A 13,619-nucleotide genomic window follows, 5' to 3' on the forward strand; every position below is an offset into this window, starting at 1 on the left:
TTATTCATTACTTGTCGAAGTAGGAGGAGGAGCAGTTCTCAGTGATCGATGAATGAATAATGTAACAGGATCAGCCACTCCATCCAGTGGTACAGAGTAATGCAGTGATGGTACAGCACCAGGTGATCCATAGACTGATACCAGACAACATGGAGGAAGAGGATAATTAGCATCGCCAAAATTATCAACATCACAACGGCGCAACTAATATAATATACACACACCAACCATCAGTTATACATTATATTGCAGTACTTACTCTACAAGGTTTAATGTGAGGCTTAATACTCCAACCAGTGAATGGCTCATCTTGTGGTGCATCAAACTTCAATTCAATATATGAATAGAAAGGAATAAAAGAAAAATAAACATATTGACCAATCTCAGCTTGTACGTGTTTCTTCTCAATAAACTATAAAATGAAAACAGTGATGATAATAATGACTAAATTATTAATGTATGTACACATACCTCAAGGAGAGCACTTAATTTCTTAGCTACAGTGAAGGTCACTAAGTCTTCAGCTTCTTTCTTCTCACAATAAACCAGTCCAGCATATGTTGCAGCCTCTTCTACACCAGTGGACCCTGCTCCAACTATAAATAAATGTGCAAATCATTAATTATGTATAGTTTTTAAAATCATAGCTACATGTACATGCATTAATTATTCATTACCAGCAGATTGTTGTTGAGGCTGAGGTTCAGCTTCCTCCTCTTCTCTTAAATCCTCTCCATCATAAACTGGATCAATACTGGTATCACCTTCAAGTCTCTCTTCTTCTTTTGCATTTACTTGTTCAATAGTATCAGACTCAACTATACAAGTGAGATCAGTTATCATTGACAGTGTTGATGAAAGTACTTACTATTAAAATCTGAACTAATCTCAGTACAAGGCATTAGAGCAGTTGCTTTTTCTTCTTCATGATCCTTTGACTCTTCTACTCCTTTATTATCTTGCTCTTCAATTCCTTCCTCATGTAATGGCTGACCTCCAGTCTCCCCCTCTTCCTCTACTCCCTCATTACTAGTAGACTCTCCTATATAGTGGAATAGATTCAGTTCATTATACACTAGTACACACTCACTGACTCATTACTCACCTTGTCCTCCACTGCTACCTCCTGGTGGATCTTTAGTCTTATCAGAATCACTGGATGAATCACTATCACCATCTTCCACTTCCTCCTCAGTTTCCTCTTTGGCTTGTTCCTCTTGCTCCTCTTCTTCTGACTCATCTCCATTAGTTGATGATTTGGGTAGATGCTTCTCCCCAATGATAGATACCAGACAGAAATCTTTACGTTTAATGGATCCATACCAACTATCAGGTTTAAACTCTCCTCCCTCAACTATTGAGAACTGGTAAGGAAGACTGGGTGTACTCACAGGAGCTATAGCAAACTTTAAAAATTGTGTAAGACCTGGTCGTCCCCTCAGATCAATGCAGTGCTCAATTTCTAGTTGCAATGGCTTGGGGAGAGGCTTGGATACTGAAACAGCATAAACAGCACTCACTAGTACTGTATTCTTTGGAAAGACAAACTCTCCTCCTACAAGAGCGACTACTGCTACCTCAACTGTATCAGTGGGTGATAAGGTATCTTCTTGTACTCCAATCCTTAGACCATATTTCTCCCAATTAATTAGTTGAGATTTGTCTCCTTGAACTAGAAACAGCTTCTTCTCTGCTACCTGTACATCACTCAGACAGTCCAAATTATCTATCAGTAGTAATAAGACACACAGTCAGTCAGTCACACAATAATACTCTTACCCATTGAAGGAATTAGGTAATTAAATTGTAGTCCAATGGAACTAGTCTCTTTGATGGGTTGTTCCTCTAAGGATGTGACTCTCTCCAGTAGTTGTGACTTATCCTTCATTAGTTTGGTTGCATACAATTCATTATCAGACACTTTAGCTTTAAGGTCTATAAATTAATAGAATATTGATAATTATTATTGATTGATGATGATACACTAACCAGTAATGATCTGTTTCTCATTCTGTGATTGTTCCTCTACTTGTGAAGTCAGTTTGGCTAAAACTTTGTCTTTCTCAGAGATGTCAGTTTTAAGTTTTTGATTGTTGTCTACACAATAAACATATTCTCTCATCTAATACATGCTTCATGTGTGTATAGTTAACTAACCCATAATGATCTGTTTCTCCTTGAGATATTGTTCCTCCTTCTCTTCCAATAGTTTGGCAACTTTGAGTTTTAGTGTCTCATAATCTTCTACATTAATAGAATATTCTTTCATCTAATATTATGTACTAATGATACACTAACCAGTAATAATCTGTTTCTCCTCCTCTACTTGTGTTTTCTCTTCCAATAATTCAGTTATGTAAACTTCATTATCAGTAACTTTAGCTTCAAGCTTCTTATAATTTTCTATTGTCGATGAAAACAAATACATAAAAAATGAAATGATATTTTTTGCTTAAAAATTTTGCACTGCATGTACAGTAGCCCATATAAATACATGTAATGTGATTATTGCTAAAGATACTGTATATAGTAAGCAGAGCTCACTGTATATAAATCATATTATTTGTAGTGCATGGACAGTTTGATCTACTGTATATCTGGAAATTATTGTCTGTATTTATTTTTAGAATGCATGGCTTTGTGTGAAATTAAAATTCATGAAAATTAATTTATTTATACGTAAATTTTGCATGCAGATACCATGTGCATTGTCAAGACACATGTGGCACTATCATCACAAAATGGTGCTGCTTTGTTTCTTTCAATTAAAGTATCTCTCCTAGTCTCCTACTGCAGTTGGCAGATAGTCTAATAAACATGATAGCTTCTCAAACAGAGGTGATATGTGGGATCCTTTATAAGATCTTCAAAATTTCGTATGCTATTAATTTTCAGACAGGAACCACTGCGCAAAAATGAAAATACATGAATTTTTCTGTTTGAAAATTTTCTCCTATGAAAATTACCTGACATACAATATACTGAGTATGTACAGGATAATATTACCATACTCAACATTGTAGTAGTATTATAATGTAAATAATGTACACAAAAACAACTGTACAACACAATAGTACCTAATTCAAGACATGATTTATCCTTTTCTACTTGCTCAATGAGAGTGGTAGCTTCATCAAGTTGCTGAGTAAGTGTTGCCTTTTCTTGAAGAAGCTGTTGCTGCTCTTTGTCTCGATCTTGCTGTATCTGCTCCTTCTCTTTTATTTCTTTTTGAAGCTGTTCCTGATAGAATTCTCTCTCTCTTTGTTGTAGGTGACCTCTGAGTAATTGAACCTCTTTGCTTAATCCTAAATTCTCCCAATCACTCAGTATCCTTCTTCTTAGTTGATCTTGATACTGGTCCAGAGGTATTACACTAGTAGACCAATCATTATCACTAGTATATCCTATACAGCAACAAAGTAGTAGAAAATAAGAAATACTGTAGATCAGGAAATTAGTGTGGTAGAAAATTTTGAGTTTTAAACTTGTGCTGTGATTTAATTTTTACTAAATAAGACTATGTCATGTATTAATGAATGTGGCATGTATTATGTAGGTAATCTAATTTTTGCAAAATTCCAATCCAGTAAAATTAAAGTCACAGTAAAAATTTCCAGATAGACGGTACACAAATCAATTACAGTTAGTTACCATGGTAACATCATTATTGCTTAATCATTGTATGCATGACATGACATCTGTCAGTTTACATAGTTAACTATTAATGTATATAAATACATTGCTAATAATATTTCATTCACTCTAGCTCCTATTAATATCAGTGTTTCTGTATCTGCAGTCATTATATTTCATAGCAGGAATAAATTAACAATAACTAGTATCATAGGTATACGTCAAATGCTCTCATTAAATATTCATCATAAGAATTTACTTACATTGTTGTAATATTATCATTACATATTCAATGCACATTGTATCTACTATGTACTTACTGAGTTCAGTAACTGCTGTATCATTGTATTTTGTAAATCCTCCAAACTCAATTATCCAGTTAGTAGTTGGGGTCACACTCCACACTGAGAGATAATGATAGTCTCTCCTAGTGACATTGATTGGTAGATTAATCTATAAAATTAAAATAATAATAATTAATTTGTGTATGAAATATTAATTGATTTGATATCTGTTTAATAAACACAAAAACTAACTGACAGTTTTATAGTCTGCACAGTGTGTTTTTTGTAACACAAAGATGACATAATAAAATTAATAATACACAATATATTAATAGACAAGTATACACAACTGAGGGTGTTATTATATCATGCGAGTCCTCAATTAAGAACTTACTAAGTGTCTGCATGTGCACACATACACATACACATACTAATGACACACTAACACACATACATGTACATTTATACATGCATAGACATATAAAGGTACATGTAAGGCATGCATCGTTGCACACACACACACACATACATGTAGCTACATGTTACATGTACACATGATGTACATGTTATATAGCAAGAGTCCAAATATAATGAACTCTTGGTGTCAGTACACACATATGTATATTAAAACATTACAACATATGCACATATACACACAAATACATGTATGTACATACACAATAAAATAGAATTAATTTTAACTCCAGCATTGATATTGTATTACAAACCTCATGAGTCACAAATTTTAGTTAATCGCTTTATGTTTCCTTATCAAGCATACTTACCAGTTCTTTCCATTTTCTTTTGTTAATGTCCAGTAACCATACATCATAGGCAGGAGATCCACCCACCACTAGTAAGTGTAGTCCTGAACTAGTGGTAATCAGTACACTGGAATGACCATATCTTCCCTTAGGCCATTGTAATGATCCTCCAGGATTAGGAACTTCTAATATATCCTGAGAGAATAATAAAATCAGTGTTGCAGTAATAAAATAATTCTCATTATTATTTATCAATTACTGTAGGGTAGGTTTAGATTTTGCATCAAAAACATTGTGATAGTGGCGAATGGCTATCAAAATGCCAAACTTGCCAAAATTAATTTCTTCCAAAATTTCTTACTCTACAGTAATTAATATCAAATTTAATTGACTGTGATTTGCATGTACATGTTAATTGTTAAGCCACATCAATGCGGTTTGACGAAATGCAGTTTTTTCAATTGCAATTTAATTGAAAACTCATAATTTACATTCTCATAATCAGAACCCATCCCACATTATAAACTCACCACTGATGTCTTAGTGAAACTTATCATATACAGTTTATTACTGACTCCATTATCAGTAATGCCTCCAAACATTACAGCAGTGTTATTAGTAACTGTTGTTAGAGTGAAGGAATCAATAGGAGGTGGTCTGTCTCCAGTAACAACAGGAGATATCCATTGATCTAATAATATCGAACAAACATTCATGTACACTTACTTACCACATACACACACATACATACACAAAGGTGTAGGAGTGATTCGAAAGTTGGGGGGGGGCTGAAGGGGGCTGAACATAAAAACATGTAAATATGTACTGTCATGTGTGCCGACAGAGACTAGTTCCATTGGACTACAATTTAATTACCTGATCCCTTCAATGTTATTGCTACATTATATTCATTTAAGTAAATGAAGTTTCAAGCTAACAAAAACCTGCTAACAACTTGAAATGAAGCCACGTGATGGTATTTTTTATTGTTCATCTACCAAAAGTTGGGAGGGCTAAGCCCCTCCTACACCTATGATTATACACATTCATTATAATTTTCATTTCTATAGTTGCTGTAAGATCAAAGGCACTGCGGGGTCAATATAATGCATTGCTTTTCATGCACTAGCATCATGACTGGAATTGCTGTATAAACTAATCGGAGTATTGTCAATGCGTCAGAAATAGAAATTTTTCTAATCTGATGCATTCCATTTGTTTACACAACACTTTTGGTCACAATTGAGAATCCAACTTTACGCATATATACCCCAAGTGGTTTTGATGATTTTATAGTGCCACGTGGTAAAAATGGCTGCCTTTTCTTTTTCTCTTTGCTGCCCAACTTTAGGCCTTTTCTTTCTATTCTTAGTGACCAGTTTCATGCAAGTATATAGCAAAGGACACTCTAATGACTAAAACAGTTAAACTTCTCTTTTAGTCAAATTTACTGCATTGGTTGTCATTACCAATGAAAAAATGCTCAATGGTGGGCCTTGTGCGGTTTGATCTTAGAGTAAGTATAGAATATATCATATATACCATACCTTCTTGGTCTACATATATATATATATATATATATTACAACACATCATGCATAGAAACACATCACACACACTACACTTGTATACTTGAAGGAGAGGTGCAGTTTGTGTCCTTATTTGAAGATTACCAATCTATTCTGGTACATGTCAGTTATGATTGTTTGTACAAAACTGATGGAACATTGTATGTGGGTAATTTGTGACTCATGTGATACAGAACTTTATTAAAAATGATAATAATTAACATGAACCTACACACACACTCATGTCACATTAGCTTACGTATAGATACATGTATATACATATACAAACATCACACACACACACACACACACACACAGATACATGATAATACTCACACACACATAACATGCACATTATAGATGCACGTCACATACACATGTCATAAATTCTCACATACATTATATGCACTATCATACACAGACACATCATAATGTATGTATTAGTACACACATATACATCACACACAAACACATGACACACAGAGACACACTAACAAACACACTGAATTATTAACAATCTGTTTTATGTACATTAATATAAATTATTCAGTTTGAAATACTGATCAACTATTGTGTATCAATGATGAGAATTACTGACCTGATGAAATCTTGTAATAATGTATCTCATTACATGTGCCATCAGCTGAATACTGAGCATCAGGTTGTTTTGGAGTATTGATAGAAGATGATCCCATGCTTCCTCCAATTATTACAAGATAGTCTTCACCATCAAAATGAGCTGATACCATTCCACAATAGCCCTTCATCATTGGGCTATGATCAGAACTAGAAGGAGAAAGTTCCCTCCACTTGAATGAATCCACATTGATACAGTGCACATTGTTTTGATACCCACTAACACCACGTCCACCAAAATAATATATTTCCTTCCCAATAGCAACTGTTACAGATGAATAGGCCCAGGTACCTGGTGGTGGGGTACCAGTAGTAGCTTTCTGGTCCCAAGCACCAGTTGGTAAGTGATACACCTCCATCACATCATAGTGTACTCCAGACCCGGACCCACCCCACATATATAGGTAGTCTCCTACCTTTACTGTGGAATGTCCCTCTCTCTTCACTGGTTGATAGTCTATAAAGAACAAGAGGTACCAGTAACAGAGTAGACAGTAATATAGTGATGAGTTAGAATAAGGACAGGATACAGAGGAGTAAAGTGAGAGAGTAAGAGAGACAAAGAATGAATGAAAGAGATACAAAAAGAAGAGAATAGTGGCCCTCACTTTCAGATGCCATTCTGGCAGCTTGCCAAATACCAGCCCCACCCAAACCAGCTATGCAACATGAGACCACACACATTTTCCAAAATTCATAGTGCCAGTCGTGGTTCTACTAGACTGACACCAAAAAAATCCCAGCTTCTTCAATTCTCCTAGTCAAAGTGATGGGGTAGGTAAGGATGGGACTGTACCGGAATCCTTATTGATACAAGCTCATAGTCTAGCCACTCGAGACCAAACAGGTAGGAGGCTGTGTGAGACTTGTAGATAAATTTATTTTAAAGGGAGGCTTGCACGCGAAAATGAAAATTGAGATTATTGCTTATTTTTAATTTAAACTACCCAAATAGACTATTCCTACTTGCATTCTTGCATTGCACTTGATTTTTGAAAGTTAGAGCTTGGCGAGGCCAGACTAGAGCTTGCTAAGTTGCTGGATCCTGGATGGAGGGCATTAATTGCTTCCTGTTAGGGGGCGCGGTCATTGATGACATCATTACATATCATAGATAATAGACTCTAATATCTATCAATCACCATAGATAATATACTACATGAAATGTAGTATATTCAAGGGGGGGGGGCGCACAACTTCATAAAAAAAGAATGATCATTCACTGGCAGTTAATTTGTGGGTGCTCTAATACTTATAAAGATAAGGTGAGCATAAAATTTTTTTCAAAGAATTCTAAAATCAGAGAGAAATAGACTATGACAAGTCACCGAAGAGATTTAATAGCATGACTTAGACTGGTCCCTATGCCTATTCTATGCTATTTAGTGATTATCTCAATTATGAAAGCTTTTAACAAGTTTGACTTTTAACTCTGAATCCTTAAATTCAAATTTTATGAGACTTGGGTAATTCAGTACTTAGGAAGTATCAACAATATCCACTGAATGCAGGAGAATACAAAAATATTTAACAAGGTTTGAATTAAAGAATTGAGAGTTAAAAGGCAAAAGAAAGTTTACTCAGTTAAAAGCTTTCATAATTGAGATAATCACTACTGGTCCCTATGGCTATTCTATGCTATGCATGCATAACATAGAATAGCCATAGGGACCAGTCTAAGTCATGGTAAATCTCTCAGTTGACTTGTCATAGTCTATTTCTTTCTGATTTTAGCATTCTTTGAAAAAATTTCTATGCTCACCTTGTCTTTATAAGGAATTAGAGCACATATAGAAGTTTATATGTTTATATATATATATATATATTTTTCTATACAAGTTTACTGTACATGTCATTGTGTGTATCAATTAAATTGTAATAGCATATACTGCTTGCTTTGAGACAACTCCCTTCATGAATGTTCTACATATGTTTATAGTCTAGTTTGTTGTTTATTTTTGTATAAAGACTCATAATTATACAATGAGTTAACATGTCTACCTAATAATGTGATCAAACTGGATAAACTATAATCTAAAATATTTGCAAGTTAAATATTGTATCCACTCTCTACCATATGTACATGTACATCTCTCTCCATGCATACATGTACTTATCTATCGAGTATATAATTTTATAAATTATTTTAATTTTTGGTTTTTAGCTTATTTGCATAATTGGTTTAATGACACAAACTTTCTGACATGCAATATATCACTTATTACAATACACACTCTCTCTCAGAGGTTCCCTGTCATGGACTGGTGATACATTATGTAGCGAGTCAATATTACAGTGGGACTCAAGTCTACCAGGAGACTATTAGACCACACCCAGGAGGTCTGTGGGATTTACTGGTCAACCAAATCATCAGAAACTGGTGTCAGGAGGAAATGAAAACAATTATAGTGAGTTTATGATTATATTTTAATTGTTTATTGGCTTCAGAATTACATCCAAATTTTTATTACATTTTCTGATACCAAGCTGATACATATTGATGTCCTTATGTTATGTAGAAAGTTTGAGCTGATTCCAACAAATATTTTTAAAGAATACCTTGTACTATAGCCCACAGTTTTTTCTTCAAAAAATGATTGCAAAGTCTCCCCCAATTTTTATTACATTTTCTGATACAGATTGATGTCTTAATGTTATGATGAAAGTTTGAGCTGGTTCGGACAAATATTTTTCAAGTTATGAGCATTTTAAAAACCAGTCAATTTTTTAAAGAAGAGCAAAGGTTTGTTCTGAAAAACGGCTCCAAGTCACCATAATATTCTATTACGTTTTTTGAATTTTGTTAATATTGAGTTTTGGTCATTTTGAAACTGAGGCAATTTCTGAAAAGTGATTCCAAAATCACTCCCAAAATTATTGTATTTTGACCTTTTTGACTGATTTAGAAAATTTTAACCCTTAAAATGCATTCAGTGCATTGCCATTGCTGTTAGTAACTCAGTACTGATCAATGTTGTACTTGTACATTTAACAAGTTCCCTAAGGTCTGGTTTATTATTTATATGTTGTAGGGTCTTGTTGGATACTTTGTTATTGGGTTTGAGGTTCCCTCTTATCCTGTGTACTTCAGTACTAGTCCTCAAGATACACCCACCCACTTACTGGCATCAGAGGATATTCTTCCTCAATGAACCCGTACAAGTTCAAACAGGTGGGCCTGGTTTAAGACTAATGTACTCATTACTGTCTATACTTATTAATTGGGCAAAGGACAAGTCAGTATATCAAATACTGTGCCTGTTTGTATGTACATGTGCATGTACATCACTCCAAATTACCATATTGCAGGAAATTTTTCTGGATTTTGCATTTTTCAAAATTCACAAAAAATCAGCAAAAATCAATTTATTACGGTTCAAGATGGCCAAAAAGTAGAAAACCACAAAAATTAAATCCATGAAATTGATTTTTAGTCTAATCTGAGAAAATTTTTAGCTGTGAAAATTTTGGGCCACGAAAATTTTCTGCTATATGGTATACATTAATTACAATTATTATTGTTGTGATTATTATTACTAGGCGATTAATTACGTAGTAGTACCAGTTGCTATAAAGACAAGGATTGTAAAGATAACTGGATATCAAAATACAAATGATGTTATTCCAACTCTCAAAAAATCCGAAGTATTAATAATACCAGAACTTGTACATATATATATACACACTATCATCATGTATTATTGTTAACTTTGTACTTTGTTTTCGTCAGTAGAATTAAATCATTATTCCATCATTGCTAAACTCTTCTTTATTAATAAATTATTTTCTTGTGAATCGACAAAAATTAATTTTAAAAATATTTAAAATTAATAAGCCAATCAAATTATTATTAAGCATCAATACTGATATTAAAATCAAATCCCAGTTCAATCCTAATAGCTTCAATCCAGTCCTGGTGCAAGGCTGTTGCTGCATAAGCAAAACTACCACTAACTGCAATGAATGAGCTTAAGAACTTTTGACAGTGCTCCTGCACTTGAGGTAACTTCCGCTGAAATTTAAGACCAGCCTTGAACTCATCAATAAATTTCTCTATGGAAGGATTTCCTCTGACAGCATTATTGACCAAACGAAGAGCAAATAATTTATTTGCAAGATCAGGAACAGCTTCCATTGGTAGTGAAGTAAGATCAGCATAATGAGATACAAGAACATCATCAATAACTTTCTTTACTTTATTGACATCAACAGTAGCTGATGGACCTAATAGAGGTCAAAGGTCAGTATATACACACACAGTATTATCACTTACTAGCTCCTCCAGTGGATGATACTGACGTTGATTCATGTACTGCATTAGAAGAATAGGAAGAGGAGGTAGTAGGACCTGTGAAATGATGTATGTGAACTATCAATAAAAATTATTTTAAGATCATTGACTAACTCATTGATGAATCAAGAGCAGGAGGTGATTTGTTGATGTAGACAATTTTTGAAGGATCTATTCCAATTAATTTAATAGGACAATGAAGTGGCTTTTTAGCAACAGCAATTTCAGCATACACTGACATACTGCAGCTTGAGTACAATGGGTTTAATGGAAAATGATCAATTGTAGACTGAAATAGCTACAATATAGTAAAGACATGTATAGTAATGCTAAAGTATAGAATAAACTTACCTCCATTGGTTCTCTGTCAGGATCAACGGTCCATCCTAACTGTAGTTGAGTAGTTTCTAAAAGCAACAAAAGTTTCCCATTTGGTTCAGCAAATTTGAAAAAGTCAACGTCATTACCAAGCTCAGCATTAGGATGATTTGTACTAATGTACTACACAGAATAACATTAAAATTATAATAATACAAATAATATGCATACTTGTTTAAGTACTTCCAAATCTCTAACTACAGAATATATTGCCCTCCAGTAACCAACTTTCTTCTCTTCATGATACATCATTCCAGTATACAATACATCATTTTGAATTAAAGCTATAATTGTAGGAAATTAGAAATATTAATCATTGATTGTGTATAGATATTGCCACAAACCTTTGTCCTTATTTGGTTTTTGCTTCACTTCATCTTCAGTTGATTCATTGCTAACATTAGATGCACCTAATAATACAAAACCTCATTATGAATGTACTTAATAAATTATACAATGCATACATACCAGAAGTAGACTCAACTTTTTTTACTTCTTGATCAGAGTCATCAGTTACTGATTCTGTTATGAAATTATGCAACACAATTACAGTCACACATACCTTGAGATAGTTTAGTATTTTTTGTTGAGGCAGTTCTCTCACTAGTCTCTCCTGCTCCATTACCACTATCAATATGTGTGTCATCAGTTGATCCTATTATTGTACATTATTAATAATAAAACACTATTTCCATGATACATGCATGTACCTTCAGGTGGTGTCTCATAACCTTCTTCACTCTCACTGTCACTAGGTGTGTTTCTATTACTCATCTCAGCTATAATACCCATACAACTAAACTGCTCACGCTTAATTAATCCGTATCTTTTTCCAACTCTAAAAAATCCTCCTTCAACTATACTGAACTGGTAAGGAGACTTCAGTGGAGCTCTCACAAACTTGAGGCAACCAGTCTGACTACTGTTCCTTAGATCCACACAATGTTGTAGCTCTATTACCAGTGGTTTTAATAGTGCCTTAGATACTGATATTGCATATACTGCACTCACTAGCACAGTACCTTTGGGTACCTTGAAATTACCACCAGCTAGTGCAGTAACAGCTACTTCAGTATCCTTGGACACTGCTCCTTGAGGACACTCTAATCTGAATCCATATTTCTCCCACTGGAGTGAGTGAGACCTGTCTCCTTGTAGGATAAAGAGCTTCTGTCCAGCTATAATGACACTAGAGTCTAGGGAATCTGAAACAATACAGACACATAACTAATACCAGTATAGTACACACACAATCATTCACATGTGTACATGTACACGAATAATTTACCCATTGAAGGGATCAAGTAATTAAATTGTAGCCCAATGGAGCTAGTCTCTTTGATAGGTTGCTTGAGGACCTTCTCTTGTCTTTCCTTCACTAGTTTGGCTATGTACAACTCCTTTTCTTTAAGGTCTATAAATTACGAGAATATTAATAATTATTATTGATTGATGATGATACACTAACCAGTAATGATCTGTTTCTCATTCTGTGATTGCTCCTCTACTTGTGATTTCAGTTTGGCTACAACTTTGTTACTCTGAGAAATATCAGTTTTGAGATTTGGATTGTTGTCTACACAATAAACATATTCTCTCATTAAACACCATAAAGCGGAAAATTTTCGTAGCTCAAAATTTTTGTGGATTTCGCATTTCTTAAAAATTCACGAAAATAAAATCCGTGAAAATCAATTTAATACTGTTAAGATGGGCGAAATTAGAAAACCACAAATTAAAATTTCAAAAACCACAAATTTTTTTGGGCCATAAAAATTTCCTGCTATACGGTACATGCTGTGTGTATAGTTAACTAACCAATAACGATCTGCTTCTCCTTGAGATATTGCTCCTCCTTTTCCTCCATATCAGCTACTTTGAGTTTAAGTTTCTCATAATCTTCTACATTAATAGAATATTCTCTCATCTAATATTATGTACTGATGATACACTAACCAGTAATAATCTGCTTCTTCTCTTCATTATCGGCAACTTTAGCTTTAAGCTTCTCATTATCTTTTAATATTAATAAAAATACAAAAGTAGAAAAAATGATACTTTTTGCT

The 13,619-nt window shown here is 33.9% G+C and overlaps 1 protein-coding gene and 1 long non-coding RNA gene across 2 annotated transcripts; both read right to left on the reverse strand.

Moving 5' to 3' along the window:
- Positions 1 to 3,665, reverse strand: LOC109588128 (neurofilament medium polypeptide-like). Its single transcript, XM_020004314.1, has 12 exons — positions 3,652 to 3,665; positions 3,078 to 3,439; positions 2,299 to 2,403; positions 2,158 to 2,244; positions 1,990 to 2,097; positions 1,780 to 1,935; positions 1,106 to 1,726; positions 869 to 1,042; positions 678 to 818; positions 472 to 596; positions 260 to 412; positions 1 to 204 (listed from the first exon to the last, which is right to left on the reverse strand). Exons 1-12 carry the CDS (start codon positions 3,663 to 3,665, stop codon positions 1 to 3), a joined length of 2,250 nt encoding a protein of 749 aa, XP_019859873.1.
- Positions 3,666 to 12,927: 9,262 nt separating this feature from the next.
- Positions 12,928 to 13,405, reverse strand: LOC109588130 (uncharacterized). Its single transcript, XR_002187971.1, has 3 exons — positions 13,372 to 13,405; positions 13,022 to 13,129; positions 12,928 to 12,967 (listed from the first exon to the last, which is right to left on the reverse strand). It is a non-coding gene; the product is annotated as an uncharacterized LOC109588130 (long non-coding RNA).
- Between the last annotated feature and the right edge of the window lie 214 nt (positions 13,406 to 13,619).

Source organism: Amphimedon queenslandica, unplaced genomic scaffold, assembly GCF_000090795.2.
Source record: "Amphimedon queenslandica unplaced genomic scaffold, v1.1 AMPQUscaffold_12274_Cont12408, whole genome shotgun sequence".
NCBI lineage: Eukaryota > Metazoa > Porifera > Demospongiae > Haplosclerida > Niphatidae > Amphimedon > Amphimedon queenslandica.

Bases quoted from the DNA above. Each gene is read 5' to 3' on its own strand.
- LOC109588128 (XM_020004314.1), bottom strand. The intron at 1,043-1,105 runs GTGAGTAATGAG...TCCACTATATAG, and splicing joins AGGTAGCAGTGGAGGACAAG to GAGAGTCTACTAGTAATGAG. The intron at 205-259 runs GTAAGTACTGCA...ATATTATATTAG, and splicing joins CTCACATTAAACCTTGTAGA to TTGCGCCGTTGTGATGTTGA.